Here is a 13,931-nt window from a genome sequence, read left to right on the forward strand (position 1 = left end):
AGCGTATCAGCCATGCACATAGCCATGTGCAGAGTCATGCACAAGCCATGCACAGTACCATGCGCAGATCCATGCACAGAGCCATGTCGTGCTGGACACAGCGCGATATGTCCGTGAAAACAGCAAGAGTCCGATAGTGATATTCAGATGGATTTTCGATCTCCTTGGATTTCGCTGAAGCTCCGCATATTGGTAGATATTGCACCACTGAGTAGAATGGGACTATTCCGGAGCCTAGGCATTGTCCGTTCTACGGGTGCTAACACGCGCCCGGGTGGCCGGTTGGATACCCCAAGTGGTGAGGGCCAATTTGACACCTAAGATCTCACAAACTAATAAAGCTAGAAACACCAAATTCACAGGGTGTCTTTTTTATACATGAACTCATTTGGGTCAAAGTTTGAGGTTCCTAGGTCATGGCTTTTTTGTCAATTAAGGTCAAACGAGGTCAAACTACATATTCGTGTCTAAAGTGACCCCAAACCTACACACCTGCTTTAAGCAAAATGACACATGCTCGTTTAAGGTCCGTAACCTTGTTTGACTTCTTAAAGGGCCATGGTGATCAAAACCATACAAGACTGCTTTGAGTTTTGCATTTGGATAAGCGACAAAAATTACGCTAGGCAGTATGTTCCATAAACAAGATATTGGCCCGGGCCACCTTGGGTCAGTAACCTATCCTGCCCGTTAAGAAGCCATGGAAGATGTATAATGCGGTTCCTGTTATCAATTAATTCGGAATGAGTACCAGAAACTAACGCATACAGTAAGCTATCAAATGATGCAACGGACTAGTTTCGGTCTTGGTCAGACCTTCATACCTGACCCTAGGTCGATGGAATTTGTTCGTTCAATTGTTGTGCTGTCTAAGAAAGTATCTCAGAGACGTATGGCTCCGTCTAACACTCCATTGTCGCATCAGATTGAACCATTCCCTAGAATTGAGTTTGCTGAATCTATGGCCTGACTTTGACCTGCCGTATATCAACAACCTTACAAGATACGTACAGATTTTGATACCGAACGATCCGCCATTCCATTGTCTACAGCTTTGCAAAAGTTGGCGCGGCCACGCCGCACCGTTCGGAAAGCATTCCGGAAACACCTTCGGGGGACAAATTGACCCCCACCTAAGCGCTTGTTGAGAAATACAAGTAACCTGTAATAATAGTCCAATAGCAGAGCATGTGTCCAAATGAAACCCCATCACGTCGCAAAATCCGGTAGAAGCATGTTTTCCGATCATTTTGAAATTTTTCAGATAGCTGCAAAGAACGTAAGTTGTTAAGTGCATTTGCGAGGAGCATTGTGCACATAGATAAGACGCTAGTAATGACCTCATTCCTCGAAGAAAAAAAAATAGAAGAATAGAGATAAAGACAGTCATTCGTGACATCTATATCTCCATTCTCTTGTTTTTCCCCGAGGAATATGGCTATTACCACTGTCTTATCTATCTGCAAAGGACGATCATTTTGGACATTTTCTATCCCAATGTGTTAAACCGGGTTCGCCTCAGCAGGAAACCTGATTAAACCAACATTACAGTCGCCATCGATTTCGCTAAAAACAGACACACAGCACTGCATGGACCTATCTCAATTGCAAATCAAGGCATTAGGCTGGGCTTTGGCTCGTTGGACCTCAAGGAGTCATGAAAGTTCAGATGAATTTAGACCTTGCCAACGTCCACGGCCACGTGAGCAATCAAGAGGCGCGAAAGCTGTTCAGAGCAGTTGAGTGACACTTAGAATAATGCCACCACCACATGACATCACGATTGTAAAACTCGACGAAAGAAGGCAAAAGGTCATATGAAGCCAGGGTCTCATTGTGACGAAGACAACTCAGGATAGGTTACATCGGCAAGCTGACTTCATGACGAACCCATCAGTAATATGGCCTTTGCGATACAGATTGACTTCATAGGGTCATCATCTATCTCGTGACGAAATTAGGCTTTGGGCATATAACATGTGAAAACGCAATGGCCTTGGCATGAAACTGGATGAAAATCACATTCGGGTCGCCAAGATGTCGCACAAAACAGCTGCATAGCCTGACCTATCTCAAACGCATGAAAGGTGTTAGCTTGGACATCGGGTAGTACCATCTAAAGAGGCCGTGGAAGTTCAGAGGATTTTCGACCATGACCACCGTCCAAGGTCATATGAGCAATATACAGCACGAAATATTGGCATATGAGTTGAGTGATGGTGTTAACAGTGCCACCATCACATGACAGCAAAGTAGTAAAGTAAAAATGGCGTGACACAAGAAAGGTGCACTGGGGTAAAGGTCTTCTTTAGTCCCAGGTGATGCAAGATGATATCACTGAAAAGCAACGCGTTAATATATGAAGTTTTTTACATTTTGCGATAAAGATGGAGCTTGGAGTGTTTTCGTTCATTCCCTTAAAAGCCCGTAAACCGTACACTCAGCCATCTGGTGCCCATAAGCTGCCGCTTATCGCAGTCCGTTTTTTGCCCGATCAAGGCGACATCTCGTCAAAACCTGCTAATATTGGCGTACTAGCCTAAAATATGAGGAGTTGGAATTGCAGCAACATGTAAGGTACCTACAGTGTACTCTGTGGTCTAAAATGAACGGGAAACTAATAATGATATTTTCAGGTACCTGACATCCCAATACTTCACTCCTGTTTTGTCCACGTACATTGGGGCTCAGGAGAGGGTTCAGAGGGCTTGCATTGGGGGGGGGGGTGCTTAGTAACCCCAAAAATTGACATCCGTGGAGCTCAGGTTCAAAAGCACATCAAGACTGTTAAATCAGTGGGCTCAGATAGCTTGAGTTCATGGAGTTCATTATTATGGTAGGCAGGTAAGTAACTGATGGCGCTCTGTGGCTGTCATGGTAACGCATGCAAACGGAGCACTCAGTATGGGTACGCGTCCCGCATTTAGCACTTAAATGAGCACGCGTGCACAACCCCCGGAGAGGAGTCCCATCCACCAACAGTCGCTCGGTCCTCGGATATCAGGAGCATGGCTAGTTCTGCCATCTAGGGGTCGAGTAAGTTAATTAAGCTTTTGAGCTACGACGGCTTTCATGGTGATCCGTTATGGCAGGTCGGTAAAGAAGCATGTCCTATGTCCCTGAAATAGCTTGCAGCCAGTCGGGAGTATTGCATACGCTAAATTGATAACATGTTTTAGTTTTCATATTACAAAAATAACTGTAACATTTAATCAAAACGCATCCCCGTAACTACATAGTGGGGGATACTCCGCATTTATTACAGATTTAACAGCGAAAATTTGTGAATTTCCTTTACAGGTCAAGGAAATGGAAAACTTGGCCATGCGATGCCTGCCCTGAAATATCTATTTACTCCAAAACGGAGGCGTGGCTTCCATTTCAGTTGGAGGAGGGAAACGGGGTTGTCGGGGGCTTATTGGGTAATGTTGGTTAGGTCATTTTTCACTATTTAGTCCTCCCCCACCCCCCAACTCATTTTGCGGAACTGCACCGCTGCTCCAAAGGCAACAGTACAGAGATAAACTGCCTATCATTTTTCAACGCTAGCGTGTGAGAAAATGACTGACCGATTATTATCAACATGACGCAAGAAACTTCATTGGCCTTCGAAACCTATATCGTTTCGATAAAAGCATGCTGACGAAATATCAACCTGGCTGTATCTCCATTTTTCTAGTTTGTCTCCGAGGAATGAGGCCACTAATACTTTCTTATTTATGCGGATGGCGTCCCTCGCAAATGCACCTAACAACGTACTTAGCCACTCTGAATGTTGCGAGTGTTTCGCGGGTCAAATAATGATAACCGTGCGCAGTGCTGCATGTAAAATGAGGCATCATTTGGCAGAGTATTGCAAAGGAAAACATTCCTGCGATCAGAACCCGCCACGTAAGTTTTCTAGGGGTTTTTGACCCCCATCCCTAAATAAACGAAAGATTTTCTTCAGTCAGACCGACGGCCTTCGATCGATGACTTGTTGGGTCGTTTTTTAAAAAAATAGTAAGGCCGCCCCACAGACTGATTTTTCCGAGGCTGCCGCGCGTCGTTATTTGAACAGTATGCGGAGGTTTGATCGCTAAGCATGAATGACTCACATCGTTTGTTTAATTGGATTCATGGAAATCGGTGGAGGGAAAAGGGGAATCGGTGAGATGTGCTCTTTTTGAAGAAAGAATTGAAACATTGTCTTCCAATGTGTGTTGTAATACTTGCAACCAACGTATCACAAAATATTTGAGTAAGAAATGCTGCGCAATCCTGAGACACTGTTAAGACAAAAATATATGCGAACATAAAGCTATCATCACGCGAATTGAACGAAACGTGTTTGATTTCTCCTCTATGACGCTAAACACAGTTGCTCTTTTCGAGACGCACTTTGGATGTCGGAAACGGAGTGTGACGAGACCCATGTGGTGCAATACTTCAAGTTTCAACTAACAACTTCCCGGGAACAGGCTCTTACCCATGGGCCAATCACAACCGTTCTTTTATTCGCGCCAGCAGGGGAGCGCATGGTCGTTTTCATGACGGTGGTCGCAACTGTAGGAAAGAATTGCAGTAGCACTAGGTAGTGCTGTCACAAAGCATAACGGCGTGATTCGGACTATAAATAAGTAAAATTGATATCCTTGTCTCGACGGTACCGCAGCGGCACTACCCAATGCTATCATTAAACGCAACTGGTGCTGACGTTCCACCAGGGTACGTTTTTGAAATACGTCCCAAAGATGGGACACTCAAGTGCTTTCTTGTATTGATGCACCCGGTTATAGGGCTGTTCTTGAGCTAGTCGAGTAGGGTCCTATTTCGGCAAAACTAGGATGCATGCACAATTTCTGGTACTACCCAGCACAAAATTAATTCGTGATACCATCTTGCAAAGTTTGCACATCGGTTGGGAGCCAATTGGCGGCCGCTATATCTGGAAATCGTGCTCGCGAACGCCGGATATGAATGAACTGACAATTACATGCTTCGCCTTAAACGCCGCATGGCCAGCAGAGTTACAGGATTTGAATGACGACACCATGACGTCGCGGATGTCCGGGCAACCTTGAAATAGTCGGCACAAAATTTGGATATATGGCACTGAAAACAGGCACCGATGCATCGCTTGGCTGCAATAAGAGCTCTGGTCCGCGAATTGATGCGAGTTGCTACAACCGCAAGCTCGTCATGCTGATTGGCACCAAGATAAGACAGAAGTATTAGCCTTATTGCTCGGAAAACGCAGGAGAATTTAGATATAGTTAAGTTGATATTTCGGCCACATGCCTTTCTCGACACAATAGCAGAAGTCTCAACTGAACACTGAACAGCTTACGTTATTAGCACAAAATTGAAACCCATTTCATCCAGTTTAGATCCGTCTGGAAAGGATGCTGACAATCATATCGCACCACCGTTTGCACACCAGTGCACTTTAATATACACAATCCCTGTATTTGCAGGTAAAATGGAGATGGTGAACGATTCGCACGTTTCTCCGTCGAAGTAGGCGGAATTCTGGCCTGCTACGCTAGCAACACTGGCCGGCGCAAACGCCACAGCGGACGAGCCACGTCTGAACGAACATCCCTCGACCGCTCCGCTTCTCTGACGAAAACGAGACGTATTCTGGTTCCACTCAAACGCATCAACACTCGCCTCTGAGCCGCAGCCGGCCACCGGCGAGCCGCCCTAGTCCTGCCCCAGAATATCGCCCCAGATGGCATCCTCGTCGTCGCTTGAGGCGGCGGCCTCCTGGACGGACGGCTTGGCCGCCTCCCGAGCTTCAGCCCCAGCGCCGCCGCTCGGCTCCGGCCTCAATGCCGGCTCCGGCTCCGGCTCCGGCTCCGGCGGCGGCCCGCTGACCACCACCTTCTTGCCGAAGAGCTTCTCATACTCCTCGATGCTGCCGATCACCTGGGGCAGCTCCTTGACGCGCGGCTCCTCGGGCCGAGGCGACGGTTCGCCGGTGCGCTTCAGTGACTTGAGCTTCTGCTTGACGCGGCTGTACACCTTGCTGGTGTTGACAACGCTCTGCACCTTGTCACTCTGCAGCCAGCGCACAGCCCATGTGTGGCCAGCCATGCCCTGCTCCAGCGCGTCATCCTGCTGCTCCAGGCGCGCTTCCAGCTCCTGCAGGCGGCTCTGCTCCTGACGTGTCAGCCGCGCCGTCTCCGCCTCCTCCGCAAGGTAGCGGTGCTGCGCCTCGGCGGCCAGCTCGCGCCAGTAGCCGATCCCCTGCTGCGCCGACGCGTCCGGCCCGGAGGCTGCCGTCGGGCCCGCGGAAACGCTCGGGCCGGGCGGCGCCTCGCTGCAGGCGGCCGCCTTGGCCCCTCCCGCTGCATCGCCCACTTGACCGGCGGCGCTGTCCTCTGCCGGCGCCGGAGCAGCCTCCGAGCGGCCAGCGCCGCCGCCGGCCTGCGACCCCTCAGGGCGCGGCTCGCCGCCGGCGCCGGAGCCGGTCCGCGGCCGGCCGCCAGTGCGGCGCCGCACCGCCGGCCGGCTCGGCTCCGGCTCGGCCGGTGGCGTGCGGCCCGAACTGCGGCCGCGTCGGGCCCGACCGCCGCCGGCCTCGTCCGCCCGCTCCGGCGACGACGCTCGGGCCGGCGGCGCCCACGAGCGCCGCGACTTCCGCGGACTCGAGCGAGCGGCGGCCGGACAATCGGCCGGAGGCGCATCGCAGGCGGAGCCCGCCGCTGTGTCGCCGCTCTTTCCCGGCCTGGAGTCAGTCGTCTTCCCTGGGCTTGTGTCGGACATTGCCGAACCTTTGTCCTCACGTTCCTCCGTACTGTGGTGTGCCAAAGTCTCCGCCTTCCCTGCGGGGCTGGTGCCGGCCGCAACGGCCCGCGAGCCGCTGCGGTGGCGGCGCAGGCGGTCGGCCGGGGGCGACTGCCGTGCGCCGCCCGTCGGCCGCCGGCCCCGCAGTCGACCCGACCTACGCGAGCCGCCTGTCGGGTCCTCAGACAGGTCATCGACCTCAGCGGCCTCTGGCGCCCCCTCCACCGGCCAGCCAGCGTCGAGTGACGGCTTCTTGACCGGCATCACCTCAGCGGAGGTAGCGTCGCTGGCGGCGGCCGGCGGCCTCGGTGATCTCTGATGCCGCCGACGGCGAGGGCTGGGGATCGGGGACCGCTTGAAAGCCTTCTGGGTTTCACGTGGGGAGGCTTCAGTCTTGGTCGCACATTCCGGCTGCGTGGTAACACCCTTACCGGCAGTGTCCAACGACTGGGAACCCGGAGTCAAGGGGGCAACCTTTGCGGACATTTTGTCAGTCCTGACTAGAGTACTCTCAACAGCGGTGACATCGTCCACATCTTCGCTGGAATCCCACTTCGCGGCGTGGTCCTTCATGCGTCGAGATCCCGCCGCGGGGACATTGCCCAAATCGTATTGCTCAACGGAAGTAAACCCACCATGCGGTTCAAACTGAAACCCGAGGACGGGCAAGTCGTCCCCAGAGGAAGCCGGCGATTCTCCACAAGCAGACGTTAACATCTCTGAGCTAGGAGGCACTGGCACGCCCGAGGGTGGCGCCGCTGCATGACTTGGACCTCGGATCCGGTCGGCCGCCGTCCCCGCCGCCACAGCTGAGTCCGTCGCTGCAGGACCCTCTCTCCACGGTGAGTGTCGCTCGCCGCCTGTCGCCTGGCCCTGTCGATCTGCTCCTGCTGCAGCCACGCACGGGCGCTTTCGAGGCGAAGCACCGCCGGCCTGGACGTTCCTGTCGTCTGCGGTGGACCCCGACCCCTTGTCGGCCGCGTCTTCCGTCGGCGCCGGCTTCCCGAGCGACGCCGGCCGGGCTGTTCCAGTCGACTCCGGCCGCGAAGCCGCATCAGGCGTCTCCGCGCTGTCCGCGCCGCCCGCCTGACCGGCATCACCGTCGCCCCGCTGCGGCGCCGGCGCGCCGTCAAGCCTCCTGTCATCGGTCGCGAAGTCGAGCTCGACGCCCACGTCGTCGTTGTACTCTTGCCAGCGGCGCTCCTCAGCCTGCTGCTCCGGCTCGCTCGCCTCGTCGTACTCGCTGCTGAGCTCGCCCTCCTCCAGCTCCACGCCGACCGGGCGCGGCCGGCGGCGCCGCACCGCGCGCCGCTTGGCCGCGGGCGGACTGGCCGTCGGCGGCCGACGCCCTCGCCGCGCCGAGCCGCTGCGCGAGCGCCTGCCACTGCTGCGCGAAGAGCGACTGCGGCTGCTGCTGCGGCTGCTGCTGCGACTGCTGCTGCGGCGGCGGCGCCGGCCGCTGGCAGAGCCGGACAGCGAGCGGCTCGAGATGCTCGACAGGGAGGAGTTGCGGCGCCGTCGGCCGCGCGGCGGAGTGCATGCCGAGCGCCGCCAGTCGCGCCCGCCCGACCGGCTGCGCGACGACCGGGAGCCCCCCGAACGCGAGCGCGGGCGCGGGCGGCTGCGGCTGCGGCTGCGCGAGCGTGACAGTGATCGTTTCCGCGTGCGGTAGGAGCGCAGCAGCGGCGGCGGCGGCGGCGAACGCGGCGGCGGCGGTGAGCGCGGTGGCGGCGAGTTACGCGGGGCGGGTGAGGCCGAGCGGGACCGGGCTGCCGGCGGCACCCAAGCCGGCTGGACTGACACCGCGTCACCCGGCGGGGTGTCTGCGACAGTCTGCCGATCGGCCGCTGCGTTCGCGGCCGGCGCAGCGACGGCGGCGGCTTGCGGTGGTGGTGGCGGCGACGGTGGAGGAGGGGGCTCGGACGGCGGCGGCGGCGGCTCGGACGGCTCCTCGTCGCGCTCCAGCAGGGCCTTAATTGCGCGCGCTCGCATCTCCAGTTCAAGCAGCTCCATCAGCGTCAGGTCCGTCTCCTCGCCACCTGGCGGCAGGTTAAAGAGCCTCAGTCAGGAGGGCGGACATCGGGCGACAGATGCACCATCCATTGCTCGTGCGACCAACGCCCGGCTTCGGCGTTGACGCAAGCCCCGGGTAGCTACTTCAGAACACCACCACACAGATCCACGGGCGACTCTTGTAACAAGGCAACCGGAAGTGGACGATATTGTCACGGTCAAGGCATTACGACGCGACAGTTCAGTGACGAAGACTGCAGAGCAACGTTACTGGGATACGATTGGTGATCTCCTGAATATGAATGCAAGCCAGCAGATGATGTTTAGCTTCGGCCAACTTCTATCTTTTGAACCAAGAGATCACCGTGGCATTCGACCACACACCGGAGCTTGCGAAAATGTTAGTTCGAAATTAGATTTTGACGTCCCTTGAACCACACAATCCTATTAAGACCTTTAATGTGGCTAATACAAAATGACTTTTGCAGAGGTCACGAAAGGTGACCGCTGAACACTACATGCTAAAATGCCCCGCGATTTTACTCACTCGCCGTCCCCACCGTCCCCCTTTGCTTAAGAGTTCAGACAACGTAACTAGATTTGGCATTTCCCGCCCACATATTTCCCTCAGCCGTATTTTCATCCAAACTTGGAGGACTAGTGCTTTTTCGCTGCATCAGCTCCGTGGTGAAACTCACAGGCCATTGTGCTGCCCGTCATGACAGGGCAGTGTGACGAGCTCTCTCACCTTTGCCATCAGCTGCAGGGGCGGCCGGGGGCTGCTGCTGTTGCTCCCTGAAAACAAGATACACGTCTGTCTGACCCCGTACACTCGGTGACGCAGCACGAGGAACACCAGCCTGGCTTCACTGAGGCCCTTTCGGAGAAACATCAGTGAACCCTGCATCAGCAGCATAAAATGAGGCCTCAGATCGAGATTATGTGTTCTGAGCATCTAATGACCGACACATGCTCAGTTCTAGAGCTTCTTCAAGCGTCACCCACCCAGTACCAATTGCCAGGACGCTGGAGAATGGTACGACTCCCGCGTGAGGGTCGGTCTCCCAGAGATGGTGCTTCACGTGCCCTGTTGTACCCGGCCGTGCCAAAGAGAGGCTGGGTACGACACTGGAGATGATAGCGCCACCGACGTTGTGTCTGTGTCGGGCGTGGGGGGAAGGACGGCTGCGCTGGCGAGCCCGTACTCACTGTTGTGCGCCGCCGGCCGGCGCTGCCGCGGCGGGCTCGATCGAGGTCGAATCTGGCTGCTCCTCGGCGACCACGTCTGGAGTACAGCACCGACACAGCAGTCAGCCGTTAGTCCAGCCGCCCGACACACACGAACAGCCGGCGACCGGAACCGAGAGGCAGCACAGCGGCCACGCAAGGGCAGCTGGCGACCGGACCCGAGAGGCAGCACAGCGGCCACGCAAGGGCAGCTGGCGACCGGACCCGAGAGGCAGCTGGAGACCAGACCCAAGAGGCAGCTGGAGACCAGACCCGAGAGGCAGCACAGCAGCTACACATATCCACAACATCCTAACACAGTGAACACTCCTTGGTAATATCAGCCAGTCAGCAATGGGGCATGCTTTAACATCTTCACTGACCTCAATTCCGGCAAACATGCTCGCTTTTGAGAAGTCAACACCAGCCATGATCGTCCACCGGCATGGGCCTGGCCCGACGACGTGACTGGCAACAGCCTGCCACCAGCCCCTGGTCGGGCGGCAGCCGCAGGCTGGGGGGGGGGGGGACTGACCGGAATCAGCTGAGTCGGCCGAGTTGTCCTCCTGATCAGGGGGGCAGGGCTGGCCAGCCAGCACTGTGCGCACCTGCTCCGACGACATCTTGACCAGCTCTACCAGGCACAAGCTCTTCAGCTCTGACAGAGGCAGCTCCTGGGTGGCCCCATGTCCAGTAGGTCACATTAGGTAGACTACTGGCAGGCAAACCTGGGGTGGATGGGAATGTCCAGACTCCCTGGACACTTAAGTTGTGACCTGAACAGTCCACTGGAGCTCACATGAAAATACTAATCACATGCTGATATCTGAGACTGGAAATGCATGACATGTGTCATGCTTTCCCCTGAAAATAATCAGTCCGTGATTCACAGCCCACATAAGGATGTGTCCAATGTTGAAAAAATGTTAGTACATAACATCTGGGAAGGCACTAATAAGATCATAATAACAGTTGTGTACAAAAGCTGAAGTGTCTTATAACCTATATTCTCACCTTATCATGAAGTTTGAAATTTGTTTTCAAGTGATAAGTGGCAGCACTAAACATGACACACCAAATGCATCAAAGTGAGTAGAATAGGACATAAATACAGGCAAACAGGACAATTTTGCATATAACATAATCACTTTCTCACCTTCAGCAAAGGTGGCAGCATGGCCTTAAGTTTTTCACCCCTGATGATGGAAAACATCTGTTCCAGCATTTCAGCCTTGTCTGACATATAGTGGCCCATGGTGTGCAGCTTCTTCTCCAGGTTCAACTCATCCTCCTCACTCAGGTCCACCCGTGTCTGACAAGACACGTCCCACATGCCAGTTATCACACATGGGTGTAGACTGTGCTATAGGTAGTCCTCAGTTCATCCCAGTCATACACTCCTTCAGGTAGCCAACAATGTGCAAGCTCACAGGTTTTCTGAAATGCTCCTAGGGGCAGTTTGTAAATACTTAAAGCTAGCAACATGCAACAGCATCCATACTTTTCTCCTGGAAAAGGTGAGGCAGTATTGAGGGAGCTGGTGAAAGCCTGAGAAATCCATCATACACAGTGTGAACATGGTACTTTAAGTGATGATCTAAGTACTCCATTCATGTTGCAATGACAACACTGATTATTTGACTCCATCAAGGTGATGGTGGCATACCAGGATTCAGTCCAAATGCATTAAGGCACAGCACTTATGTCAAAATGATCTCCTTGCAACATAGCGAGAATATTTTGCACCAACTCCTATGAGACAAAATATCATTTTTATTGTCAACAATATGAGCATCCCTAATGTGAAAAAGTGCTAACACAGGTAAATCATGTTCATTTACCTTGGACCTCTTCATTTTCTTGGCCTTCTTTGTTTTCATGTTGAGCAGCCTGATAAGCAGCACATGGTTAGCTATTGCCATCACCAGCATCAGTGAAACAAATTAAGGTGCATAATATTGTCCCATCCAGCATACATAACACAGATCCCATAGTCCACCCTGCAAAACAACCCATCCACTATGCAAGAGACCAATTTAACATTGGTGCACTGACACTTGTTCTCACATGCACCAAACTAAGACCAGGCTGAATCGAGCTTAATTTTCAAATGACTTTGGTGTGTTCAATGTTCTCAGAGCACTTTAGCTTGAAATTATCTCAGGATCTGATCTTGTCACTCCTAACTCACCCTGAGGTTCTAAGCTTCCTAAAGCTCTTTCAACCTAATGTTATCATTCCTGTAATTCCTCAAACCATCTCCAAGTTCCTCAATGATCTTTCAAACTAATCTGATCATTCCTGTGGTTTCTCACACTCTTCCAAGCTTCTCAATGCTCATTACTTGAAATGCCTTTGAAGTGAAAGATGACTTTTTGGAGGAGTTTGCAGGATGCTGTGATATACATTAGTGACATGGTTCATTCATATGCTTCTCAACTTTCAACAAATGGGTACAAAGTTGTCCCCTAACAGAAGCAAAATATTGGTATAAATTAGCACAGGTAGGTTTCATGCTAGGCATTTTCATGGTTTCATATTTGTATATTATTATCATTTATATTCAAAGTTCACAGTGCATTTTTCAGTATGTCCTATGTGATTCACCATCAGCACACTAAGACTGCTTGATTAAGTTCCACACTGGCAGCTGGTATCTCCCCTGAAATGGTTCTGCAGCAGCAGATTTCAGCACTCCTCCAACCTTATCCAGACTTGTCTCATCCTTTCTTGGAGAAGTGATGGGAACAGACCCATTGCAACATAATAATTCCCTGAATTTCACTGACCCCCAATGCTCTGAAACTGATGCTTTAACTGATGATGATTCAAACTATAAAAGTTCAGATTACAGTGTGTATGCACCCAAGCCATCAGCTGAATGTTCCTGCTATGCCTACCACGTTCAGTGCTACATGTATTTTTACAATCTGGCCACCAGGTAAGGTGTCATCTCAGTGGCAGCAATGTGGTGGCATAGAATGGAGTAACCAGTGCCTATGTTTTCACTATACACAGCTCCTAACAGAAGGATAAAATCGGTGTGCTGCATTCTGACTGCACTCCGTCTCCCTCTCCATAAAAAATTACTTGCTGCAACCCCGATGGCACACCTACTACACCACTTGTTCGCTCATGGGTGGGGGCAATACAATGGCACGTCAGGGTAGGAATGAAACAGGCGGTAGTTACATGACATGACTTAAATGGAATGCAATGACAAGTCAACACACACGCAAATGTTCACACCCCAGTAACCCACCCCCACCTTTACATCACACCCGCACCACGCACGTTTTGCACAATGCGCCACAATGCCAAAGCAAGTCAAGGTCATGCATTTCTTTGCTCTTCCAAGGTTCGTTAAATGTTCGTCAAAGTTCAGTCAATATTACACATTCACATTCACATTCGTGTGTCACATCCGCCAATCGAAATCCGTATATAGAGCTATACACAGACATGCATAGAGCTAATCATTCCATTTGCGAATATACGAGTTGCTAGGTGTAACGTTAAAACACAACGGAGCTATCAAAGGTCAAAGCTCAGTGTATTTCAAAGCCATTTTTGGTGGATTTGGTAACCTCCACTGATTTTGACCACATTCAGAGTGTTGACAGATCGAAGAATCGGAATATAAAATTCACACTTTCGAACTGACGCATTCAAAATTGTTTCCGTAAATGATCTTGGAAGCGTAAGGTGGCACAAAATCGGACTCTTTCGATTGCTCAGAAATTTTCACACGATTTGACCTCGTATAGTTCGACATACTGAATATTATATCACGACAATCAAGCAAACCATCCCCGAGGCATTTAAACTTTAAAATGACACCACCTCATGTGTTCATTCACGTCCGGGTGGCCGGTTGAATATCCTTTGCCCGGGTGGTATGGGGATGAGGGCAATTCTAC

General features: G+C 52.4%; 1 protein-coding gene across 1 annotated transcript; it reads right to left on the bottom strand.

Annotated features, from left to right (window-relative positions):
- Positions 1-4,710: 4,710 nt before the first annotated feature.
- On the bottom strand, positions 4,711-12,942 carry LOC119099041 (YLP motif-containing protein 1). Its single transcript, XM_037222092.1, has 9 exons — positions 12,203-12,942; positions 11,853-11,901; positions 11,168-11,323; positions 10,547-10,685; positions 9,994-10,069; positions 9,533-9,579; positions 8,420-8,810; positions 7,863-8,014; positions 4,711-6,365 (listed from the first exon to the last, which is right to left on the bottom strand). Exons 2-9 carry the CDS (start codon positions 11,889-11,891, stop codon positions 5,686-5,688), a joined length of 1,680 nt encoding a protein of 559 aa, XP_037077987.1. The 5' UTR covers positions 11,892-11,901; positions 12,203-12,942; the 3' UTR covers positions 4,711-5,685.
- Between the last annotated feature and the right edge of the window lie 989 nt (positions 12,943-13,931).

This window comes from Pollicipes pollicipes, unplaced genomic scaffold, assembly GCF_011947565.3.
Source record: "Pollicipes pollicipes isolate AB1234 unplaced genomic scaffold, Ppol_2.1 Scaffold_4740;HRSCAF=5597_pilon_pilon_pilon, whole genome shotgun sequence".
In the NCBI taxonomy this organism is placed as follows: Eukaryota; Metazoa; Arthropoda; class Thecostraca; order Pollicipedomorpha; family Pollicipedidae; genus Pollicipes; species Pollicipes pollicipes.

Bases quoted from the DNA above. Each gene is read 5' to 3' on its own strand.
- LOC119099041 (XM_037222092.1), bottom strand. From the start codon at position 11,891: ATGAAAACAAAGAAGGCCAAGAAAATGAAGAGGTCCAAG. The intron at 10,686-11,167 runs GTGAGAAAGTGA...GGGGCCACCCAG, and splicing joins TGCTGCCACCTTTGCTGAAG to GAGCTGCCTCTGTCAGAGCT. The intron at 9,580-9,993 runs GTGAGTACGGGC...TCTTGTTTTCAG, and splicing joins CCGGCCGGCGGCGCACAACA to GGAGCAACAGCAGCAGCCCC.